Below are 26,435 nucleotides of genomic sequence, written 5' to 3' on the forward strand. Positions count from 1 at the left end.
TACAAAATCAAGAAAGCGTGAAAAGAAAACGAAATGTAATCAAATCTTCAATAATTCACATTTCTCAAAGAGTCCAAATGTAATTGCATAAAAAAGGCCAAAATTCAAGATGTTGTACTCTGGGTTGGGCTAAAATAAATTACGATAGTTGGCCTAATTTATAATGGGTTATATTTGAAGTACTTCATACACCCATTAAGCAAGGCCTAGTGAACTGGGTTGCATTTAAACTTTCTAATGTTGGCAAGTTAAACTTAAATCAAACAAAAGAACGGTTCAAGAGTTTGTTTAGTGATTCAAGTTGAACGAGTTATTCGAGCTTCCAAGAATCACACGAGCTCACGAGCTTAGTTAAAGTGAGTCTTATAACTTTTTTTAATTATAAGTTCCAATAATTATTAATTATTTTCATAGATGAGATTATTCGAGTTTTATACCTTGGCACATTTAAATAAAAATGGGAACAGACATAAACAATCGAACTCAAGCTGGAACACACCTTTTAACAGTTATTTGAGCTCGAGTTAAAGTCGAGCCAAGTAATTATTATACGAGCCGAGCCTAAAATTCATGATACTTCACTTGACTCGAAACATTAACAGGTCGATTAAGTTTTTTTCAGATAAAGGCTACCTTGATGACTTTCGATTACAACTACCATCAAACGTTTATTACAAGTAGTGTGTTAAAGCATCACCTCTATTAAGTTTTACCGTCCACCAATTGTGAATGACAATTCATAAGCTTTTAGATTCGCTTTGTTTTTGCAAAATCTTAATTCTTCATTAATTCGAAGATCTTAATCTTTTGATTATTCTTTGAGAAGAATAAACGGATTTATCAAATGGTAACGTAACACTAACAGTTGCAACTTTTCAAATAATTTTTCAGAGTTCAAGTCTTGTAAGATTTAGTGTTTTGTTCATCTGCCATCAGTCATCGAGAACTTGCAAATTTTTTGGTGACACAATATAGCAAGGCATCCGTAGAACTACAACTTTACTTTCCGGGTCGATAATGTAGGAAGTGGTTGAATGGAGTTATTGTCTTTATCACATGTACGGTAAGATAAACACTTGCAGTGTTACGTATCAAATGTGTTAGTTGGGTCATATGTGTAAACTATCAATATTATAAGGGGTCAAAGTGTATTTTAGTGATAGTTGTCTGTTAGGTAGTTAACAATTGTATAAGTATGTTCAATTAGAGCTAATACAATTAGAATAGAATTTGATAATTTCCTCTCTTTCTCTCAAAGATATTTCCTATTCTATCAATTGGTATCAGAGCAGTCGATCCTCTGCCCACTCGTGATTCCGATCATCTTCACCGGCAAACATTCTGTTTACCGGCTACGGTTTTTCTGAAATTCCGATCGAGTTCTTGTAGCAATCACTGATTCTTCTCGTCTTAGAATCTACTAATCAATGGCTGCTACACGAAATTCAGAGATGGAATTGATGAGACAAATAGGTACAATTTCTGATTAGTGTAATCTTTTTCAGGATTGGTTCGAACGGGTTCAGATTCTTGAAGGATTTAGTGACTTTTATGGTGTCTATCTCTTTATCTGTGGGTTACAACCTGAAATTAGGGATATATTTCATGATTGGCATCAATATAGTTGCAATAGGGTTGAAGATGTGATTTCTCTCGCTTTAAAAATAGATGCTAATGGTTTACAAGATTCATTTTCACCATTTGATCCTACATCTTCATTTTACAAAAAAGAATTAGAATTCGATTTTAGAATAAGTCTTGATGAGATAATGAAGGACAATGAGTTTTTTAAAAATGGTAAAATTCCCAAAATGGGCATGGATGATGTTCAAGATGTAGTGAGAGGACTTCATACACCTGCTACTGAAGTGGATTTTGAAGATACGATTCATACATATAAGGTGTTTGATGAAATTCCTAAAAGAATTAGTGATGGAATGACTGATGACATTTTGGTGCAAATTAGTGATAAATCAGTGGTAAATGATGATTCTGATGTTAGGGTATTAGAAAAGGGTAATCTTGATTTTTTGCACCTTAAGGATAAAATTGGGGGTGTAAAGCAAGATATGATTGTGAATAATAGGAATAAGTTTTTTGGAATGAAAATTTAAGAGTTATATGAAATTAAAGATATAATAGTGGATGATTTCTCAATGGTGGGCAGTTTTTCACATGATATATATAAGGAAGTTGTATTAGAAGGTATAGCATGGCACTTAATGATGGATAGTGCGATAGTTATTCATTTCTTCGAATGGAAACCAGGCTGGAACACTTTCTTTATACGAAATTGGGAGGAAATTCAACATAATTCATTTGACAATGTTGTTTTTGACAAGTTAGTATATGATGAAACGAGTACCTTGATGACACAGTTGAATTTGAGATTTCAAATAGCTAGAACTACTATATGCAGTAATGTTTTTAGCCTCTACAAGCTGACTCAAGTTAACTGGTGTCATAGTCAATCAACTAGTCTTATTTTCTGCCCATATGCAGAAGTGGTGATATGATGGAATTCAGAGATTTCAGTGGGGTTGTATGTGATTTTTGGGGACAAAAATCTTTTAAGATGGGAGTATTAGGTACTACTCAAATAGTCATTTAAACTTTTGTTTGGAAACCGGGGTGGCTAAATTGCTTGGATGATGTAGTAGTTACTTTGAATATTGTCAATGAATCGGAAACTGCTGAGGATGTAGAGGATTCTGTTGTTAAAAGTCTGGGATCATTGAATTTTGTTGAGAAGAAAAATAATGAGTTGATGATTAGTAGTGCAAGTTTAAGCAATGAAAGTTTACTTGATGGTCTTGATGATCAAGGTTTTAGTCAGAGTCAAAACCTTGTATGGGTACAATGGGAAGCAGGAGAAGATAGGGTTCCTGTTGTGGTTTATGAAGAACAGGGGCTGCATTTTGTTGAGATGTATGATAGATCTAATGGTTCTGATGCTTTTGATTATGATGTAGGTGATAATCGTGAAATTTTAACTCAAAAACATCCATGTGTCTGCCAAATGAGAAAAAATTACTACATGAATGAATCTGATCTTTGTGTTCGATTAGTTATGAGCTATCTATGTCAAAGTAGAGGGATTAACGATATGATACTTGGGTTGAATTATGCTTTTGAGGGTGCTGTGATCATCTTTTCTAGTAGTGAAGAATTGGATCATCATATAGCTTTCTCTAAGCAGATTGAGCGGGTTATGGGTACCTTCTGGCAGTTCATAATAAGAATGGGAGAAAAGGTGGCTACTGATCATATTTCAAATTCAATGTCTTGCGTGTCCATCAGGACAAATGATTTTATATATTACTATCTCCCTGATGTGTTGGGTGTACAATTAAAGTATATTTCATGGAGATTTACTAAGTTTTCAGCCAAGTCGATGAGACAAGAGATATTGGATTATTATGTTCAACGGGCATCGAGAAATGCTAATAATGATGTTAATCATGTGCAAAATGGTCAAAGGGTAAAGCAGTCACACTGACGTGGGCAGGTGGTTCAAGCCTCTTCTAAAGAGATAGCCTTTGACCAGAGATTAAGGTCCGCTATGCAGGCCGGTATTGATAATTTTGCTGATGCTATTGGCCTTACTCCTAGAGCAACAGTGTGTGATTGCTATATAAGGCTCGCCCCAGAGGTTGCGGATAACAAAACTCAACTTGAGATGTTGCACATTGAACACCCTCTAGGCCAAGTAATGTTTAATCAGCCACCTATGCAAATTTGATGGTAATCTAAAAAATGTGAAATCGTGCTATCATCCTATAGTCGAAGAAATAGAATCTCTAGATGATGGCAACGTGCAGACACTTGATAGAGAAATTAGTATGGCAGAGATGGAAGTTGCATTACTAAAGAAAGACGCAGTGAACCGGGTTCAAGAGGTGTATGTTGTGGCAATAGAAGAAGCTTTAATGGTGGATGGGGTTTTGTGTTTGGGTTCTTTTCCTGGGTATTCACTTAAAGATCCTGATACTAAGATTCCATTCAAGTTTGATTTTGTTATGACTTTAGCACATGGGTTAATGACAAGTCTTTTTACAATAGATGCTGATAAGGAAACCGATACTCAAACTGTAATATGTTTCTCAGTACTTTCGTTAGTGTCATTTGCAAGTGGACAACTAGCTATATCCTCCGTACGCCTCTTAAGATATTCCAAATTACCATTTTTGAAGGCAAAAATGATGATAAGGAGGGAGTATTGTTACATATCAAAGGTGTTAGTTGGGTCATATGTGTAAACTATCAATAGTATAAGGGGTCAACGTGTATTTTAGTGATAGCTGTCTGTTAGGCAGTTAACAATTGTATAAGTATGCTCAATTAGAGCTAATACAATTAGAATAGAATTTGATAATTTCCTCTCTTTCTCTCAAAGATATTTCCTCTTCTATCATGCAGGCTGCAGTTGCTTAAAATTTTTTTGAAACTTTTATACTCGTAAACACCACTAAAGTCTATATCTTGAAAATCTTGTTTACAATCTTTCAAGTTGACTTTATATAAGCGAATTTGATATCGTCAAATTTTTGACTCATCATCCAACTAGGTCAGTCTCCTTATATTACCACCTCTAGAGTAATTATCTAAAAAAGATGCCAAGGTTTGTTATTTAAATCCATCACGCACACTTCACCAAATAATGAGACATGGAAGAAGATATCACTATATCAGATCTTGATCAACAGGTACAATATACCAAAAATACTTGGTATTTTATTCATGTATATGTATCTTAAAGACCAGATTGCGATAACAGCAACACCTAATTGGGGTTAAACTACAACTCATTGATACATAATATACAGAAAACAAATCAAATTTGGAACTCAACTTTACAAACACCCCTACCTTAAACTAAGCCACAATCCCAAAATGACACAGCATTTCGACTCTCCACAACACAGTAAACAAAAAGAAAGGAGAGAACATATTCAAATGTATGCATATTACAGACTTTTGTTACAGAACCAAAAGTCAAGAACTTTCCTCCTCATGATGCTCTATGATGATGATGTCCTGCTCAATGAGAACGATGCCAAAGATGAAGTCCATGCACGGGCACTTCTAGCTCCATTTTGGAAGGGCCTGCTTTTTATAAGCTTCAGTTTGTTGAACACTCTTTCAACATCAACCAGCTGACGAACACGAGCTAACAGCGGTCTTGATTCTCCGAAGATTGAAATGTTTATATGAGGGATGTATGCAAGCCAAAGAGCGATAATGTCAGATACCATGTTTGGATATAGGTATAAGAGTGCCTTTAAGAAGACGAAGAACAGGGAAAAGGCGAGATAGGGTTCTTTTGAGACTAAGTTCTTCAGTTGGGGTTTGTTGTTTGATTCAGAAACTCCAGATTTGATATCTCCAAAGATGGTTTGATCTTCAGTTAAATTGATTACTGGCTCAAGTCCTGAAATGTTGAGATGAATTTATGAAAAAAAGAATATCAAACAATGATAGTTTAATTGTTTAAATCTAGTTTATACGAATATGCCAGTTGCTACTCCACAAATAATCTCACAGACAAAACATGTCCCAATATCCATACACAAAAAAACTAGGAAACAACCAAGAGAATGAATAGCATCAAAACAGAGCAGACATTGGTCAGCATTCTATCAGAAGTAATTTGTTTGTTCTCCAAAAAAAAAGCCATTTTTTAATTTAATTTAAGATAGCTTTGAAGCAGATTACCTGTATTCAAGTGTCGCATTAGTTATCAAGACATCAACACCACAACTCATAAATAGATAAATAGATAAAATGACGCCATTTTTTGGGTCTCTTGAGGTTCTGGTCATAATTATCAATGGCTTCTTCTAATAAAAAATGATTACTTCAAACAAAAAATCGATCAAAGTTGGTTATGTTTTTATGTTCTAAACCCTATCAAATAATGGTACCTGTAGTTTTCTGATAGAACTGAACAAGTGAGACTAGGTCCTTTGAACCACGGTGTCGTATTCCAGTTGTCTTATTTGATATCAAAATAGAAGGAACACTACGGATGCCATGTCTCGAGAAAACACTGCATGCATAATATAAATCAGGGGAGTAAGTCTGGATACAACTCCAATATTTCTATATAGAATCTGATTCTATGGAATAACTTACATAGGTGGAACAGAAGATTCTTCAACCAATACATGCTTAATATGTGGATACATTGAGCTCAGGGCATCAAACTTAGGTTTTACGTTTCTAGAGAATGGACACCAAGAAGCATAGAACAATATGGCTACATATCCATTCATCTGATGGAAGCTCAAGACCTTCTCAAGCGACTCTTCATTCACCTGCACGGTGGGCATACATTACAGCTTTAATAGCGAACAGAAGTGACTCCAAAAACATGCCAGTCTTCAATAATGCTGTTTTTACAAAAGTAATGAATGAAAAAAAAACATGACAGGACAGAATTCAATTTTCTGATAAAGTGATCTAAACAAGAATGATTGGGTTTTGGATATTAGTCATGTAATAAGCATCATGCAACAATCAAAAAGAACTTTGACTTCATCATAGGATTCCCCTTCACTGATCACAGTGATCAAAATCATTATTGTCAACAACAGGACTACTATATAAGCTTCTCAAATAAAAGCATCTTTCTGCAGTGAGAGCAAAAAAATAATGAGTAATTATGTTCCTTGAAAAAATTATCATTTATTTGCCCTTTCTTCTTAGATTGAATGATGTATATTTGTACAAAACACTTCAGGTTTCACAGCAAAACAAGAGCTTAAACAGCTTACAGTGTATTGCAATATTTGGTTTTTAAAGAACTGCATTACCATTATCATACTTGCTAAGGGGGTATAACCAAAACAGGCTCCAAAATATAAGGAGAGCTTCACCCATTAATCACAAGAAATTATAACATGACCACAATATTGCTCATTAATATTCATATAATTTTTCTAGTCGCAAAGTAGGTAGATGGATCTAGCAAGAGCACCATCATTTATTGCTCACATTATCACTTTATTTTCGTTTCCTCACCATCGTCAGTTCCCACACTTCCCTCGTGACATTTGATCTGATTTTTCCATTGTCCTCTTTCTTTACCCTTTATTGCAGCACATATAAGTTCATGAAGATTTGTGCTTTGAAAAAGACCCAAAGGAAATTACGAAGTATTGAGTGTAGAAAACTCTCAAGATGTCGGTAGTTAAGTTTGATTAAAAAAACTGTAATCTTCTAATTTCTTCCATGTTATCACTATAAAGCCTAATCCTGATGACTTGTGGGAACTTCTCTTCAAAAGGTCTGTCTATAGAAATAAATATCCAGATAAATCATTCATGAAGGTGTTTTGTATTTATGGATGTCTGCATTATATGTGTAGCTTCCTTTTTGATCAGTTAAATTTGCTTCAATGTCATTAAGCTTTACCAATGTACATCTTTTGGGCAAATCAGAAACAAAGAATACAACTATACAAGTTCTACATTTGATATTCTGGGGGAATAATGAATGGCAAACGAGACTCAAAATATCCATCAGTAAGATAGAATATGGCCTTCCATTGTCATCCTTTCCTTTTAGACAATCATTGTAGAATTTCACAGATACAACACACTTCTTGAGTAGTTTACATAGATCTTACAGAAGAAAGACAGAATTGTTTTGTTACTAATCAATGTCAACCAAATAGAACTTAATATCTATCATAAAGTTAAAGGCGTCTTTGGACCATCCAACTAATTAAAAACAGCATTTGCATAAAAGCTATATTCAATGGGCTCAAATTGCAATACACTCATTTTAACCCTTTAAAAAACTAGTATTAGGTAAGCTCATTACAATTTAATAATGCAACAAGCTAATAAGCTAACCCAAACACCTCCTAAACTTAAGAGGTTGTTACACTCAAGTGAGCCTCAACCCGTTTCAGTACTCAGGTTGAACAGTACGTCTCAGTCATTTTAACAGCTAGCATTAGCGTACCGTACGCTTGGAACATAGGTGCCCGCATAAAAGTCTAAAGACACATCTAGTGAAATTGCTATTTGTATCCTGTATCTAACATCTTGGAAGTGACGACCAACTTTTAAAGTCAGCCAAAAACTTCCTTCCATTACAACTTATAATTATAACTTTAGTTCTATAAATTTGCTTCAGTCCTATCTAGTTCACTACCTGTGTCTTTATCTATCCATAACCCTCTTACTATTTCCCCTCTTCCTATCAAGTATAAACCATAAAACTTTACACTACGTTCAGCCACCTCTAACATTTATCCAAATTCTGGAAAGAAAATAAAAGGCTACATAAATAGCAGGACATAACTAGTTACCTACCAAGTAATCGCCATCATAACTCAACGGGGATAAGCATAACTAGGGCTAAAACTACACACGTTATGTGTTGCCGACGTTGTATTTCCATGTTCAGATCAAACGGGAACAATATTAAACGGTTGCATTTCCGACACTCTAGCTCCGTTACATACACAGAATACCCTTCATTCATAAAAACACCAAAGCATGTGTAACATTATCGATTTCCCTAACTTCTAAATATCAAAGCAAGATCCTAACTTTAAGTTATTTTTCATATATATCTATATTGGGCAACCATCTTAAAATCAAAAATATACATATAACAACATATACAATACAAAACAATTAAAAACATAATAAATTTAAAAAAGAAGCAAAATTTATGAAAGATTGGTGTACCTGTATAGGCCAAGAATACATAACAGAGGTGGGGCATTGAAGCTTGATCTCATTGAGAAACGACACCGTTTTAGGGCAAGAAAATGATGAGGATGCAAATGATGAAATTGGCAAGAAAATCAATATCAAGAAAAACACAGAAACAGTAACCGGGGACGCCATTTTAGCTGTCAAAAAGATCCTACTAACCGATCTCTCTCTCTCTCTCTCTCTATATATATATATATACAATATATCCAATTTTTATTATATATAGATACGAAATATGTATCTATCTGTATTAGCTGCTTCTTTTTCTTTTTTTTTAATTGTCAACAAATTAGGGGGGGCGGGGGATGAAATCTTATTATTATTTTTATTTTATTGTTTATTATTGAAGAGGATGAAAAGGGGGTGATTTGGAAATGGGTGTTGGTGTTTTGTTGACAATAATGAAATGATATGATGATGGCGGCGAGTAACAAGAAGAGAGGCCAGGATTTTAGAAATGGATTGAGAGTCGGATCCGGATCCGGACCGCTTGTGCGGACAATTTAAGACTTAAAAATCGGGTGGAACTATATATTTTACATTGGTATCCAATTATTTTTGTGCAATCCACATCTACTAATTCTATAGTAGAGAATTGCTAAAGATACAAACAACTTATAAACAAAATTTTATAAATTGAGATGTAACCAATGAAAGAGAAGGATGAAAGAAAATAAAACTTGATATCTAATTGGTCCATCTAAGTTTTTTTTTTTAAAAAAAAGTGAGTTTCGATTCAGATGTGTTAGAGACAATTTTAACCAGAGATTTTTTGGACCTCCAACCCCTCCTCATAGAAAATAAGTTAACATTAATAATTCATATAATAATTAAAATAAGTTAATTCATATAAAATATTTGTTTGTTGTAACAACATTAATATATATACGTAGCCAAGTAAAAAATAAATAGACGCACACACTCTGAAAGTCCCTTAGCCACCGGATTTACGAGATTAGATAACTAGTGTTTGAGTGCGAAAAATCTCGAATACTAGCAATCAACAATACAATAAACACGAACAATATATGATGAAAAATATATGAATGGGATAATCGGAGCCTTGTATTACTTCAATAATAACGATTACAAGTAAGACACGAGCTCTCACAACTAGAGAAAACGAGAACAAAAAGCTAGAGAGATTCACCTTAAACATAAGGTCTAATCTCCTATTTATACTAATTATTTCGGCCAAAGTCTAACTAGACCACCTTAGGTCTACCTAGACCACCCTAGGTCTACCTAGACCAACCTAGACCATTGGTCAATTTCACCGTTTGACTTGGTCGTTTTTGACCTATTACATACAAAACATATCGTTTTAATAATTATATATACAAATGACTCAAGATAGACTTCTATAACGATGTTGTTATCCGGAAACGCACCAACACACTTACTCACTTACGTACGCAGAGATGTCTTCTACTAATCAATAAACCCTAATTTTCAATTCCGTTCAGGCATTCTTTTAGCAGCAGTAGATGTTCTTCCTCGAATCTCACTGAAACCTAAGTTTAGATTTCCTTCCTTTAGGTATTCCTTAGCTTTATCTTTTATTTGATTTAGTTATAACCTCATTAATCCAATATGGGTGTCTACTTTAATTCGAAACATTCTACCTCTTCTAGGAGTAGGATAACAAACCTAATACCGCTACTTTTCTACTCATTGCCGAAGTCAATTTTGAAATTGTTGAGCCCGTCCTTAATTGCAAAAAAAAAGAAAAGGAAACACTTATGAAGTTAGCAATAAACAAAAAAAAGAAACAGTATTTGCACCCACATTCCTATGTCTATTCCCCTTTTGTATCTCCAAAAAACATATAAAGTCGTGTTTCGGAGATAGAGGTTTCAAGCTCTTATTTACCCGAGGTTCTGAAGCATATTCATAGGTTGAATATTTATGTGTCTAAGCTTTCGGTACTTGATGTGACAAAGATTGATAAACTTGTACTTGAGTTTTTTATATTTTCAACTGAATTCACTGAAGTGGCAAAAACATATAAGCAGAACCTGAGTCTCGTTAAGGAAGCCATGTCCACAATAACTAATAACATAGCGGTGGGAACAATTGGTTCCGAGATTTCCCTAGGTGGCACTAATAGGAGTATTGAGAAGTTTTATGAAAGCAATCTATCTCCTAAAGATAAGTTTACTGAAACATGTGAGAATTCATCCCACATGTTTTGAGGTGTTGTAAAAGCGGGATGACTAAAACTTTTAACCTGAGTATTGTTCAAATATTTCGTTGACACAATATTACATATTTTAAAATTATGTTCCTAATGACTATTTACATGCCTACCTTTTCATTACAAAAGTTTATTTACTTCAATTTGATAAATTTCCGTTTTACGGGTTCGCTAGCGTTGATCGGTCACAGTGGCGGGTGTTCCACTACGTGCGTGAGTGAGTTTATATTTTTTTGGTTGTCAAAATAAGCTTAAACAAGAATGTAGCTAGAAGCATGTTGCTTCTAAATATTCCCCTCACAATCTCCCTTCTGTTTTTCACGTGTAAGGCTGACATAACATATCGCACGAAACCTGTTAAGACACGAACATGTTAAGATCAAGCACAAACACGACCTGTTAACAATTTGTGTCATTTTATCAAGACACGAACACGACACGAAAATTAACAGATTACCTATTTAAGGAACATGTTTAGAGCCTGTTAAGATACATCTCATATTGGTTGATAACAACAACACATCTTTTTCATTCTTTCAATTTTAGAGCATCATAAACCAAAAGTCTTATGAATTAGTAACATATGAAACTAGATAGATATAAAATTATGTCAATCAATATTATGGCTTTGCTTTATGCGAATGTAGTAACAATTCATTACAAACAATTACCCAAAAAAAAGCCCAACATCAAAGAAACAAAATCACTATCAAACCAAGTTAAGTCATGAGCGCTTGGATAACAAAAAATAAATTTTAATCTATTGTAGCAGTACATTCGGAAAACACAATCGTTTGCCGTTTGGATGACATGAGCACAAACATCTCGCCGTCATGGTAGATCTGGCCGGAATCTGATCTGCATAGTTACCATGTCCGAAATCTAATGTGAGAAAGATCGGAAAATCTTGCCGTGAAACATTTTCCATCTTGGTAAATCTGGCCATGAAAGTCTTAGACTCGTAGTTATAAATGTGATTGGAAATCTGATATGAAAAGTTGTAGTCATAAATATGTGGTATAATTTGGCCGTGAAAGTCATAGATTTATGAATTACATTTTTTATTAAGATGATATATGAAATAAGACGAAGATGAAAGGAAAGAGTGAAGATGGGGATGAGTGGGTGACGGCTGAGAAATGAATTAAGTTTAGGTTTCACTTTTTACTAGTGTATATATATATAACCTTAATAGATCTTAACAGATCCGGATCCTGTTAAGACACGAAACCTGTTAAGGTCAAACACAAAACCTGTTAAGAATAGGTCGTGTCGTGTCGTGGTAATAAGTTTCGTGTCAAAATTGCTAGCCTTATTCACGTGTGTGAATATAAATCTCCCCCATCCCTCAAAATCTTGGTAGCAGTATGCATACTTGTAAATGCTAAAGATTAGAAAATGTATTTAACAACCTAATTACAGTATTTAACTCGCATAATAAAACGAATACATTAAACCGCATAAACCCACCGCCGATTCCACCACCCGGAAAAACCTCTGACCGTCGCCAACACAATGAAAGCCATCGCCGTATCATCAGCAGCAAAAGCTAAACATTATATTTCCAAAACACTTGTTTCTCACTCTTGTTCATTTCGTAACTACTCTCTTCTTATAACCACACACCTTAACAACAAATCATCTGAGCCCTCCATTTACTCATCATCCAATCCCATCCGTCCGTCCCGCCACCTTCTCTCCGCCCCATGGTCCGCCAATCAGATCCGATTCGCCAAAGCTCGGGGCTCCGATGTTAGTTCTCCTTTTTTTCTTTCTTTATTAAATGCAAAATCATTTTATTCTTCCAATATTTGTTACTATACTATAGATATAGATTTTAGTCCCATATATACACCGTCTTTAAGTTAGAATAGAGACTTTTAAGATATTTAGAATTATTTTGTATGTGTAGCGATTATTTTAGACATGCATTTAGATGATTTAATTTTAAAACTTGATATTAAGATTTTAGGCCAACCATCTTTTTTATTAACGAGAGTAAGTACCCGCGTGTTGCGGCGGTGAGACGGTGGGGGTGATAGGTCATAAAGTGTGATAGTTCTTAGAGTGTGATAGCCAAATGCCATAGCCGTACGGGTTCCCACCTCGGATTTAAAAATTCGTTGAAAGTATATCGAATGACATCTCTAATGAAAGAGCATGGAATTTTAAGAACACCCATACATTTTTTATAATTTATCGATATATGGTTTTTGAGATAAAAGATTTTGAATTAATTAGATGAATAAAATGAATTATGGAGGAGAGAGAAAAAAAATGAGTGGTTGATATTTGAGGAGAGAGAAGAAGATGAGTAGTTGAGATTTAAGGGTATTATAAATATATTAGCTGATGATGTTTAAATTAATGAATAAAAAAGAAAGGTATTTTAGGTACTTCAAATCATGAATTGAGATTTTCAAAAAGGGCAAAATGTTTTATAAGATAGTATAGATAGAAGGATAGATAGTATAGAAGTATAGATATAGATATAGATATTAAGATGAAACTCTAATTAATAATATGAAAGCATTTAAGAAGTGATTTAGGGTTTTATCGTTGACTGAGAAGATGGCTAAAAAACTGTTATTAGTTCTTTCGGAGTTGAATGAGGCAACGAGCAACAAGTCTAGTTCGTATGAATATTATTAGTTATGAGCTATTGCTAGGTCCCGCTATGAATCCATTTATCGAGCCTCAGCTCGTAAAGAAATTCGAAGTTATTATACGCTGCGCTTGAACGCAGTTACGAGTTTATTCAAGCTTGAACCTAATAATTTATAAATGAGCTGAGCCCATATGATTTTGCTGCTTGACTTGGACTGTTAACATTGGTAGTTATGGTAAAAAGCACCTTCGTGTAAAAAGTATAACAAGAATAAGATATCATTGTTATCAGGGTTCATTATTATTGGAAGTTTGGGGATTATTTATATAATACAAATAAAATCATGTTAATGATATTAGTGTAAGAGTATGTATTACTATTTGGAGAAAATTATATGGTAAGGTAAGTTTTGGCTAGTATTATTAAGTTGAATGTAAGTCATATCAACTATCAAGATAACATATAACAATGTATAGGTAATAAGAGAGTATAAATTACTAGAAGCAAACTAGTAAAAAATTCAAACCCCAATGAAAGATAGCTATAACTGTCATACTAAAACGTTAGCTATAAGTTGAATATCCAAAGACAATGAAAAGAAAAAAAAATATAAAGCTGAAAGGTATAACAACGGTATTGATGTACTTTTTCTTTTGGAACAATGATGCACCAATATGTTTAGTGCATCAACACATGGCACATTGGTGTCTCGGTGTTGCAAATATTGTGCATCAATGATTTCTTTACACTTTTTTACATTAAATGATTACTTTCATTTTGAGTTTGACCATAAATGTATAGACACAACTACTTTTAAGTTATGTAAGTTTATGAGATTTTGGAATTTGGTACTATGTTATATTGATAGACTTAGTTTTCCATATGAATATATGAGTAGTTTCAAAATACTTTCATTATGCAACTTCTTATAATGGAGTGGAATGAATTCCTGCATTACTAGTTTAACTAGCAATAAGCTGGGATGTTTTAAAAACGGATGTTTTTTCATATGGTTGCTGGCTCTTTTCATAGGTCATTTTAATGATGGATTGTGTTGTAATCAGGGAATAATGATTTCATGTAGGTGAGACCAGGAAATGTTATTGAAAGGAAAGGTTTGTCTTTTTATTATAATTTTACTTCTACAAATGTCAACGAAGATCCGCATATACATTCACTGAACTGCTTCTACCTTTTTTGGTTTCATCTGCTACAGGAAAAGTTTATCAGGTAATTCTTTTTACCAATGTTTATCATGTGGTCAGGTTTGCAGTAAATCTTTTTGTGTATGTGTTGAGATTGTCCATTACTGATTCACCTATGTGACTCTATGATATAGGTGGTGAAAGCACAACACTCGACTCAAGGAAGAGGAGGTGCTATTATACAGGTTAGAGCTCCCTAACTTTTTTATGTGTTGCTCTGCTTTACTGTACATGTTGCAAGAATGCAATTTCTTAGTTTTTACCATTTATCTACCCTTCAGACCGGATGAATCACTGCTTAGTCATACTAAGAACGAACACCTTATCAATCCTCGTATCGTTATTGTTGGTGATATAAAGAAACTGGTCTATATGCTTTCAAGGGTTATATAAGAGGACTTAGTCATTTAGTTCACTTTATAACTCATTTTCAGAGTCTAATGACCTAACATTATTGCTATTACAGACAATTATCTGCATCTGCACATACCTTGATCCCCTTTTTGCTGTTTTTTTTTAATGGAACAGGTTGAGCTTCGTGATGTCGACAGCGGAAACAAAGTGAATGAAAGGTTTCGCACAGATGAGACAGTGGAAAGTATGCATTTTAATTTTTAACTTTCTGGTATAATTTAACGATGAAATTCTTTTTACAGAGTTTTCTGATCTATTATGCAGAGATATTTGTTGAAGCGAAATCTTTCACGTACTTGTACACTGATGAAGAATCTGATAGTGTTGTGTTAATGGAGTAAGCCTGTTTTCATCATTTCCCACATCTTGCTCTAAAGAGCCTATTAGACTTAATTTAATGGTGGCTATTTCAAACATATAGAGATGAGGCAATTTAGTTTGTGTCTATATCTCCAACAGGTCACGAAATTTCCATGGTGTGTTTTTAGTGTATAAAACCTGTTAATCATTCTATTCGAAAAGTTAGATTATTTAAAAAAAGGGTAAATCGAAAGAACACGTTAGATATTTATTGACTTAATATAATAAACAAACTGATTATCTATAATTATATAAAATAAATTTAGCAACCTAATTTTCTATAAAGTTGTTTTAGACAAAGTTGTTTAGGGTCAACCCCAGCTTAACCGACTTTACCAAAATCACCCATTTGAGAATGCATATTGACCTGTTTTACCCGATCTACCTGCCCTGGCCATATCGTCAGCATAAGTTGTTTTAACACCATGTTTCCTATCTTCTTGTTTCTGTTAGGCCTAATACTTTCGTACAGTTGGACGTACCCAAACACCTATTTGGCGACTCTGTTGCATATTTAAAAGGTGATGAACTAACTTTGTGGATATATCATGCAAAATGCAGGCTTATGATGTATTTCTGAAATGATAATGAACATATAATTTATATGTTTACTAACATGTTTTGTGATAAACAGACGATATCACCGTCTCTGTGGAACTTTATAATGATAGGCCTATGTCAGCATCTGTACCTAAACGAGTGACATGTACTGTGGTGGAAGCACAAGTTCCAATGAAGGGCATGGGAGCTACTCCTCAGTATGTTTCTTCATCCTGTTTCACAGTAATGTTGAAATTGTTATGATTTTGGATAGAGAAAAAGTCCTATAAAGTTTTCTATATTTACCCTTTTACTTGTATAAAACTTAATTACATGCTAACTTTTATATTATAATTGACCGTATCTTCGATACTTGCCACAGTAACAAGAGGGTGTTACTGGACAATGGCCTCAGAGTAGAGGTAAGTTCATACATACTGACATTGGTATACATATGATCCTTTTGGATTAGTTTTGATTTTGGATGTTGTGCATCGTTCCTAGGTGCCGCCTCATGTTCTAACAGGTGATAAGATACTTATTGATACCACCGACAGCTCATACATAAGCAGGTATGCTTGTGTCCAACCACGTCTGCAGAATTTATATTACTCTACTTCTGTATTATTAGGTATTTTATTATAGGGCTACTGGATGAAATTGAGTAATTTAAATCAGATTAAGTTACGAAATAATTTTTTTGTGTGCCAACTCAATCTAAGCTATATATGTTTTAAACATAAACCATGTAGAGAAACATCAGATAAGCATTTTTTTGCGTGTCGTGTAGTCTAGAAGTGTTTAGGTCATTTGTCATTCTTAAGAAGAATATAAAATCCATTCCGAAGGCTCTCTTATTTATTTAATTATTTACTCCTTTTTTGTAGTAATTATATGTAACAACGTATTTTGTGGCTCACAATAGCCCATGTATTGATCACTAACTTTATTTTCCATGTTTTCCTATTAGAGCTTGAGCTCATTCTTCATGGCTCCATCATCGTTCCTGCAAATGCAATGTTCGCGGGAGATGTTTGATATATATAAGATAAGTTTGACAATCCAGTAGCCATTTATTTATCAATGTTAGAGATATTTTTGTAGCGGATTTGTCCACCATTTCATCATATGTAGTGAGCAGATGAGTGAATAAGTTATGTTGAGGCTTTGGTGGTAAGCTTGTTTTCTTGCCATTGACATGAATATAGAAAGAGCATATGAGTAGATAATTGATAATTCTTCCGGGTTGTTGCTGGGTTCACTTCACTGAAATGAAAGCATAAAGAATGATTTCTTTTTTATGTGCATAATGTCTAATACATTAGCATTTTAGGCCTCCCATTGTCAAAGCTAAAGAAAGTTGCAACTGTCCTATAACGTCAAACATACCACACCCTACCTTTGGTAATTTTCCCAGTTCAACTCTGAGATGAGACCGTATAAATTTAGAAGAAATGTAGTAATGTTAGTATATCAAAATCATTTTACTTGATAAGAAAGTATATCATTTCCAGTTTTCCACTAGAAAATTTGGTATATCATCGTCTGTTAAATCTTTAACGTTAGTGTCATCTGCATGGGTGATTGCTGAACAACACTAGATATAAAAAAAATGGAAATCCCAAAAAAATGAGAAGTTTTTTTCTTCTTTTCAAAACATTATTTTTATTTATGATATGAAAACTAGCAAGGTGTTACATATACAAGGTCTCAGAGGAAGATAATTTAACTACTAAAATAACATAGTATATAGCTTAAAACTATTCTATTGGGGCCATTTGATATCAAGATTGGGGGTTGTTGTTCGTTAGCCAAAGAAAACTTGTAGCCTTGATTTCTTTGAAAGTGAATCGAAGAGAAGGGGTCTTGCTAGCAAAGATACTGTCTTTCCTAGATTTCCATCCAAACATAAGAGAGTATGATGAGGCCGAGAAGCTCTGCTTGACTGGGTTGGAGAAGGTGGTCTTGAGAATTCCGAAGAGTAATACAAAACTAAAAACTCAAGAAAACGTTTAACAACTATTCCATTGGCAGTTACTAGGTTAGTATCTAATCTAATATCTAAATCTAAATATAATAATATGTATCTACTTGACAGTATTGCGCATTTTCTAACGAATAAATTTTGACATCTCTCTCATCCTTCTTTCTAGACCACATCTTTTGGCTTATATATTAAGCACAACAAACATTCTACATAATTAATTAATTATTATTTGAAAAATTGTTTACCTTCAAGCAAAGTTAGGAGACATATTTTAGCAGTCTCGGACTCTCGGTCCAATGCATCAGAAAACTGGTGGCTTATCCACTTAACAACCAACTTCTACACAGATTAATTTCTTTCATTTGAAAAACTCGTACATCTTTCCAAATTTCTATCCAATTCATTTTCTTTTTACACCAATTCTCTAAAATGTTGACAAAAACAAACCAATCTTGCAATCATTTTCGAAAATACAAGTAATTCATGGCTGAGGTCCTTGTTACTTTGTTAGTGGTGGCGAAGCTAGAAAATTTTTAGTGGGGGGTCGGGATCTAAATTTTTTTTCCCCTAACCCTATTTTTTTAGGTAAATCGGGGGTCGAAACCGAGTATATCAACATTTTTTTCACGAAAACAATATACCCCTAAATCAAACAAAAATAAAAATTGGGGGGTCGGGCGCCCCCTCCGGCCCCTTAATAGCTACGCCCGCTGTCGTGAGTGTGCTGATTGAGAAGTTACTCGCTGGTGACTTGATAAATTTCGCTCGATCTCAAGGAATCGATTCTCAGCTGAAAAAGTTGAAGACAAGTTTGCCAATGATCCAAGTTGTGCTTGCTGATGCAGCCCTGAAGCAGATAACCCAAAAACCTGTTGAATTGTTGGCTGGTCGAGCTACAGGATTTGGCATACGACATTGAAGATGTACATGATGATATCGCCACTGAAGCTAAGAAGCGGAACTTGCAAGAAGAATCTAGTAAGGTACTGAAGATGATCCCAACTCCTCATACCATCATGTATGGTCGTAAGATGAGCTCCAAGCTAGATGAGATCATACCACTAGATTGAGACATCTTTTTGAGCAGAGTGTGAGTCTGGGTTTAGTTGTGAATGGTGAAACATCAGCTAGCTATAGAACAAATAAACGATTAGAGGAAACTACTTCACTTCTGCCTGATGTGTCTGAAATATTGGGTCGGGATGGGGACAAAGAGGCATTGCTGGTGAAGTTATTGGAGGACGAAGGATCTGTTGGGTTAATCTTGATTTCGGGTCAATAAGTCAATGGGTCGTTTTTTCATTAGAAAGTATCTTAAGTTTGTTATGTTAGTAAGTATCATGTTTTAATTAGCATGTGTCTAAGTTAGTAAGTTTAGTTTGCTTTATTTTGTTTTGGTAGAAAGTAGAGTTAAATTTCATGTAGTGGGTCACGGTTATTTTGAGTTAGAAGAAGTCAAAAATAGTCTAGCATGATGTGTCAGTAAGTTGTATTCATATTTGACCGGGTATGTAGCATGTGAAGGAACGTGTGGTATGGATGGAGAAAAGTGGTAGTTTTTGTAAGGCTATATATAGTCATATTGAGTATGAATACAAGTAACTTTCCCCTTTCACAAAAAGAAAAATTCTCTGCATTTTCTTTTCTTTTTCATATAGAAAAACAGAACTACAATTCAAGAGTACTTTAGATCCTACAGGATCTTGTAGTAATAAAAATGTTATCAGTATTGTGTCAATAGTTGGCATGGGCGGGATTGGAAAAACAGCTCTTGCAAAACTTTTGTACAATGACGAGGAACTGAAGGGTCACTTTGAACTCAGGGCATGGGTTTGTGTTTCTCATGATTTTGATGTATTCAATATCAGCAAGCAAATTTATCAAGCTGTAGTTGGGGAGGACATAACATTCTCCGGTCTAGATCTACTTCATGTAGCTCTGAAAGAAGAACTATCAGATAAAAAGTTCCTACTCGTTCTGGATGATGTCTGGAACGAAGACCACAAGAAGTGGGAAGCCCTCAAACAGCCACTTGTAGGGAAAGTAGGAAGTAAAGTTATTGTGACAACCCGGAACACCGTGGTTGCATCCATGATGAACTCTGTTGAGTTTCATAATCTAGGGGTCTTGAAAGAGGAGATTGCTATGTGTTTGTTTGCTCAGTATGCACTTGAAGAAAAAACTTTGACAAACATCCATCGCTTTCTATAGTTGCTCGAGGTATTTGGTAACAATTGGGAGGGTCTTGAAGATAAAGGGAATTGATGTTGTTGAATGGGAGGGGTTGCTCAACAGTCAGATATGGAGTTCAGAGGACATAAGTGGCATAATTCTCGCACTCAAGCTGAGCTACTATCATCTCCCTTCACATCTAAAGCAATTGTTTGCATATTGCTCCTTGTATCCAAGGACCATCAGTTTGATAAGAACAAACTTGTCCTAAAGTGGATGGCACAAGGGTTTCTGTCCCAAACAAGAGGCAACAAATCAATGGAGATTTTGGGTCATGGGTATTTCGAAGAGCTGCAGTTAAGGTGTTTTTTTCAGCCTTTTACTAATGATAAATCACGATACACAATGCATGACTTAATCAATGACTTGGCCATAAGCATTGCAGGAAAGTTTTTCTTTGCGTTGGATGATAAGTTTGATACAAATGGCCAGAACAAAGATTTGGAGAAGTTTTGTCACTTTTCATTCGTAGACCAAGGAAGCCTTGAATATACAGGGTTCAAAGAACTACATAGAGCTAGATGCCTGCGAACATTTTTACTTATGGGTTTTTCGGCAAGACTCAATAGATTGGACAATGTTATTGTCAAATCACTAACTCGATTAAAATTCCAAAGGGGTTTGAGCTTAGCTAGTAGTTCAATAACAAAGGTACCACAATCCGTTGGTAATCTTAAGCATTTACGATACCTAAATGTTTCTAAAACCAGCATCAAACACTTGCCAAAACAAGTCGGTAAACTTTATAATCTTCAAAGTTTGTTGGTTCGTGGTGTCGTAAATTATCTAGCTTCGTAATAAGTTTAGTTAAGCTGCAAAACCTGAGACATCTTGACATGGCTGACACTCCATTGTTGGAGAAGACGCCCTCAGGGATTGGTGGCTTGACGAGTATCTAAACATTATCTAAGGTTTGTATCAAAAGAGGTAACGGTTTTAAGTTATCCGAGCTTAAGGGCCTCTTGGATCTCCAAGGTGAACTTTCCATCCATGGGTTGGAGATAGTGAAAGATCTAACTCAAGCAAAGGATGCCAATTTACAAAAAAAGCAGGGCCTTGATGATTTGGCATTGGTATGGGGTGATCATTTTCAGAATAAAACCAATGAAGATGATGTAATTGAAAAGCTAAGGCCTCACTCTAAGTTGAAAACACCGAGTATTAGTGGGTATGAAGGAATGAAATTTCCTAGTTGGCTTAGGGATCCTTCATTTGATCAGTTAACAAAGCTTACATTAAGGGATTGTAAGAAATGTACAGAATTAGCATCACTGGGGCATTTGACTTCTCTTTGGGAGTTGGGAATATATGATTGTTCAAAGTTGGAATCAATTAATGGAGAGAAAGAAGTGGTTAATGAGGGGAGTAACATCATCAAATCTCTTGGACAAGTGACTCTTCATGGTTGTCATTCACTTGAGAGTTACTCTTGTCCACCTAGTATTGAGAGGTTGGTTATAAAGTATTGTAATTCAATGACATCATTGACGTTCTCTCAATTGGAAGAGGTGGACTTCCCATCATCATCATCCTCCTCTAATCTAAAGATTCTTGATGTTGGAAATTGCGAGAATATAAAGTCAATTGGAGAGAAGTAGGTGGTTAATGTGGGGAATAACATCATGAGATCTCTTAGACAAGTGACTCTTTATAATTGTGATTCATTTCAGAGTTACTGTTGTCCAAATAATGTTGAGAGGTTGGATATATATAATTGTTCATCAATGACATCATTGACCTTCTCTAAATTGCACGATGAGGACCTCCCATCATTAAGCTATAACTTAAAGCTTCTTAGGATTAGAGATTGCAAGAACATATTGTTAATTTCTCAAGAGCATTTGCAAAGTCTTGCATCTTTGGAAGAGATGATCAATATAATTGTCCAAGTATCGAAGATTCATTTCCATCGTGTGGGTTGTGGCCTCTGAATTTAAGGAAGTTGAGTACAGGAAGATTAAAGAAGCCTATGTCAAAGTGGGGGATTCAAAATTACCCACCCTCACTTGTTGAATTACGCATATATGGAATGAATTCGGGAGTAGTTTCATTTGGAACAATGGAAGAACAAGAAGATCATAACAATACGATTAGCTCATCATGTTTTTTTCTTCCACCATCTCTGACATCACTGAAAATCATTGGTTTTGCCGTTTTGAGGAAGTGGAATCAGTTTCAGAGGTCTTACAACACCTTCCTCACCTTCAACGTCTTTTCATCGAGTCATGCCCGAAGCTTAGAGATGTGCCAGAGACAACTTCATCTTTGAGAGTAGTTGTGAGATAATGGTAGAAAAGGAAGGCATCAGGGTTGTAGTATTTGGCCGAAGCATTGACACATCATGTATGCGGTATGTAGGCATGTAGCTATCAATATTTTACATAATTATCTATATTTGTTTAATGAATATTATCAGTATTAGTAATTTGTTAACATATGTTTAGAGGGATTCCTAAACTAGTCATTTATATTTATACCTTTATTTTACCAATAAATAAATAAGTTAGCACTCCCTCCAGCACTTTGATGAAATTCCTCAAAGAGACACGGTTTCTTAAACCTTGATGAAAACTTTATAACAATCAAAGTCACAAGTAGACATTTGCGTTTGTTGTTAAGACTAAACGGAGTGGCATATTTTTCGGCCGACCCTCGCCCCTTTCCGCCTGACGTCGCCCCCCACACCACCCCCGTCCACCGACTTCTCTTTTGCCCGACTCACCCACCTCGCCCGACTCCTCTTTGACCATTCCGAAAATCAATGCCTTTTCCTCTTTCCCATGCCATTAACGACTCTTTTTCCTTTTTTTTTTCCTTCCACCTCCTATAAATAACTTCATCTTCTACACCCTTTACATATACATATACATATATACAAATATAAAACACCATCACACACATAAATCTTCTTCCATTTTTACATAGATATATACATATATTACGGATATGGATCCTCCATCACCCTCTTCATCCAATGATTCAATCAATCTCGACGACGCTATTCTTAGTACCGTTGCTTTGACGGTTACTACTATGATTCAAGCCGCGGAAGACGAGGAGGACGAGGAAGACCAACTTTTGCCTAGAAGAAGAACGGTTCTGGAACGTCGACGTGAGGAGGCATACGCGCGATTGGTCCACCTTTACTTTGTTCAGCGACCCGTATTTGGCGCGAGGGATTTTAGACGGCGCTATCGTATGAGCAAGCGGCTATTTTTGAGAATTGCAAATGACTTGGAAGAAAGGTATCCATATTTTCAACAAAGAATGGATGCTCGTGGGAAGCTGGGTTTCATGCCGATACACAAGACTACCTCCGCGCTTCGTCAATTAGCATCTGGGTGTAGTGTCGACTTGTTTGACGAGCATTTGGAGATGTCGGCTAGGACTTCCCGGGAGTCGTTGATATATTTTTGTAAAGGTACATTTTATATATAGTTATATATTATTTAGTTATGTACATTTTATATTAATTTTACATTTTATATAGTTACGTACATAATATTTAGTTATATTTTATATAGTTACGTACATAATATTTAGTTATATATTAAATAGTTACGTACATATTATATAGTTACGTACATAATATTTAGTAATATATTATATAGTTACGTACATAATATTTAGTTATATTAATTCATTTACGTATTTATAAACAATTTAAATAGGTATAAATGAAATGTATGGACCGACATACCTACGGAGACCTACATCTTTGGATCTTGAACGAATATACGATGTGCATGAGCAGCTTCATGGTTTCCCTGGTATGATCTGTAGTATTGATTGCATGCACTGGCCATGGGAGATGTGTCCAACCGCATGGCGCGGTTCGCACACCAGAGGGGATGTTGGTAGACCATCATTGATGCTTCAGGCGGTTGCGTCTACTGACTTGTGGATTTGGAATGCATATTTTGGTCAGCAGGGGTCCAACAATGATATCAACGTGTTTGAGGTGTCCCCAGTCTTGGAAGAAATTATATCTGGCTTGACACCTACAGGTTAATTACGTACTTAACGTTTAAGTATATAATATGTAGTAATATATTATATATGCTTTTGTTAACTAATATTAGCTTTTGTTTAATTTACAGCGGGTTTTTATGCAAACAACAACTACTACAAAGCCGAATACTACTTGACAGATGGCATCTACCCTGAGTATTCCACTTTTGTGAAGACTTTTACTGACCCGATTGATGAAAAGAGAAAATACTTTAAGAAAAAACAAGAATCGGCGCGAAAGGATATCGAGAGAGCATTCGGGGTTCTTAAAAAGCGTTGGAAAGTTGTTAGTTTTCCCTCACGGTTTTGGGACAAGCAGAGGATGCATGACGTGATATACGCGTGTATCACTCTACACAACATGATATTGGAGGATGAAGATAAAACTTTTTGTCAAGACTTCAACGATGAAGACCCGGCACTAGACCCGGCGTATTGGGAACAACAAACTCCAATGGAGCAACGGATCGCGAATTCACAAGCCGTACGAAATAGCCAAACCCACAACATGCTCTTAGCGGATTTGGTAGATCATCTTTGGGAAAACAAGAGGGGAAATCATCCACCATACGTGCCACGGGAAGTCGATGACTACTTTAGCGATGATGATTAGTTATTAGTTATTTATTTGTGTTTGTGTATCGAATAATATTTTTTTTATGTGTTTGATGTGTGGTTTTTATGTTTTAGTTTGTATGTGTTGGATTTTAATTTTAATGGTTAGTATTTTATTTTACTATTTATAGAAATTTTGTTATTTTTAAAATAATATGAAAATCATAAAAAATTAAAACAAAAAAAAATCAATCATTAAAACCAATCATTGAAAGTGTCACATGGCACAAGTCGCCCCTTACTTAAAAATCCACCCATTTCCACCCTTTTTGAGGGGCAACTCTTTTTATCCTCCATGCCACATGGCACAAGTCGCCCCCTCCTTCCCCCGACACCACTCCTCTTAGTCTAAAAGACTTTCGAAATTCCTCAAGTAATGAAACCACAGTTTAGCCCATTGGTAAGGTCTTTGACCTTGGGATATTCCACGAGGGAGGCCCGGGTTACATACTAGATACTCGTGTAATTTAAGAGTAGGAGTAGAATAGTTTGCCGTTCAAAAAAAATTAAATGGAACCACAGTTTATGGTAACCGCAGTAATACATTTTGCTACATACATTTTTGATAAAGGTACTGTGTGTGCGTGGATACAATGGGACTTCTGGAATGATTGATCACTGGGGTCCCTTGAGGTTTCATGTGGACTTCTGGAAGGATTGATCATTGTGGACTTTTGGAAAGATTGATCACTGGACTTCTTTTAGTAAGTTACTTTTTGGTGCAAACAATAATTAGTATGCCAGGTTTTAAATACTTGACATTCCAACAATGGTTTCTAAAGGTAAGTTCATCTTGACAGACTGAAAGCCAATTTACTTCAGGGAGTCTACTCCCCATGTTTAGCTTCATCAATGGCTTTAATAAACAATTCAACTGCCCCTCATATTAAGCCAGATGCACTTGCTCCTGACTTCAAGAAAGATTCATATGTAAGTTTTTGTCTTAGTTTTATGTGATTGAAGGAATATTGGAAGTCACCTTTTTAGTCCTTGAGATGTCGATTTTTTATCTTGGTGATATGTGTGGTAAATGGAAGGCTTTATACTAGAAACGGGCTAAAGATACCTACAGAAAACGAGCCAAAGATACCTACAAGTTTACTGAAATGTTCTAATTGTTATGGTATATTATTTTTTGATTTATTTGAACGTTCTAAAGTGGCATATCTGAAAATTGCAGCTCTGCACTTATAAAAATGTAATTTTCTTTATCAATTATTTATCTGCAGTTTCTGCAATCATATTCGCCCCAGATAAACCAACTGGTCTTTACATATTTTGCTACCTCACGTACGTGTCATGAAATGCATATAGTAAGCCATTTATCGATAAACCTCAACAGAGGCTTCCTTCAAATTATCATAAGATCATGAATTTCATCACAGAAATGGTCGTATGTCAATACACCACTCGCCATAGACAAGTAACTTTTTCTTCAGATTATGAAGTCAGATATCCAGTCCAGCAGTTGTGACTTCTGTTTCTGAATCACCAATTTTCCTCTTCTTATCATTGTGGCGTTTCTTATTCA

General features: G+C 35.1%; 5 protein-coding genes across 5 annotated transcripts; 4 read left to right on the forward strand and 1 right to left on the reverse strand.

Moving 5' to 3' along the window:
• Window positions 1–4,714: 4,714 nt before the first annotated feature.
• On the reverse strand, window positions 4,715–9,132 carry LOC122581740 (5'-adenylylsulfate reductase-like 5). Its single transcript, XM_043754009.1, has 4 exons — window positions 8,706–9,132; window positions 6,136–6,317; window positions 5,925–6,049; window positions 4,715–5,431 (listed from the first exon to the last, which is right to left on the reverse strand). Exons 1-4 carry the CDS (start codon window positions 8,865–8,867, stop codon window positions 5,022–5,024), a joined length of 879 nt encoding a protein of 292 aa, XP_043609944.1. The 5' UTR covers window positions 8,868–9,132; the 3' UTR covers window positions 4,715–5,021.
• A 3,181-nt stretch (window positions 9,133–12,313) lies between these two features.
• On the forward strand, window positions 12,314–17,366 carry LOC122582185 (elongation factor P). The gene is made up of 11 exons (XM_043754544.1): window positions 12,314–12,684; window positions 14,625–14,655; window positions 14,757–14,770; window positions 14,880–14,930; window positions 15,274–15,343; window positions 15,424–15,496; window positions 15,973–16,040; window positions 16,154–16,277; window positions 16,442–16,481; window positions 16,564–16,631; window positions 17,030–17,366. The coding sequence occupies exons 1-11, from the start codon at window positions 12,448–12,450 to the stop codon at window positions 17,034–17,036; spliced, it is 783 nt and encodes a 260-aa protein (XP_043610479.1). The 5' UTR covers window positions 12,314–12,447; the 3' UTR covers window positions 17,037–17,366.
• A 2,426-nt stretch (window positions 17,367–19,792) lies between these two features.
• Window positions 19,793–20,257, forward strand: LOC122583524 (putative disease resistance RPP13-like protein 1). The gene has a single exon (XM_043755919.1). The coding sequence runs from the start codon at window positions 19,793–19,795 to the stop codon at window positions 20,255–20,257; it is 465 nt and encodes a 154-aa protein (XP_043611854.1).
• A 63-nt stretch (window positions 20,258–20,320) lies between these two features.
• LOC122583525 (putative disease resistance RPP13-like protein 1) lies at window positions 20,321–21,876 on the forward strand. Its single transcript, XM_043755920.1, has 2 exons — window positions 20,321–21,072; window positions 21,204–21,876. Exons 1-2 carry the CDS (start codon window positions 20,321–20,323, stop codon window positions 21,874–21,876), a joined length of 1,425 nt encoding a protein of 474 aa, XP_043611855.1.
• Window positions 21,877–24,219: 2,343 nt separating this feature from the next.
• LOC122583526 lies at window positions 24,220–24,902 on the forward strand. The gene is made up of 2 exons (XM_043755921.1): window positions 24,220–24,232; window positions 24,379–24,902. Exons 1-2 carry the CDS (start codon window positions 24,220–24,222, stop codon window positions 24,900–24,902), a joined length of 537 nt encoding a protein of 178 aa, XP_043611856.1.
• Window positions 24,903–26,435: the final 1,533 nt, after the last annotated feature.

The sequence above is a fragment of the Erigeron canadensis genome, chromosome 9 (genome assembly GCF_010389155.1).
Source record: "Erigeron canadensis isolate Cc75 chromosome 9, C_canadensis_v1, whole genome shotgun sequence".
Taxonomy (NCBI): domain Eukaryota; kingdom Viridiplantae; phylum Streptophyta; class Magnoliopsida; order Asterales; family Asteraceae; genus Erigeron; species Erigeron canadensis.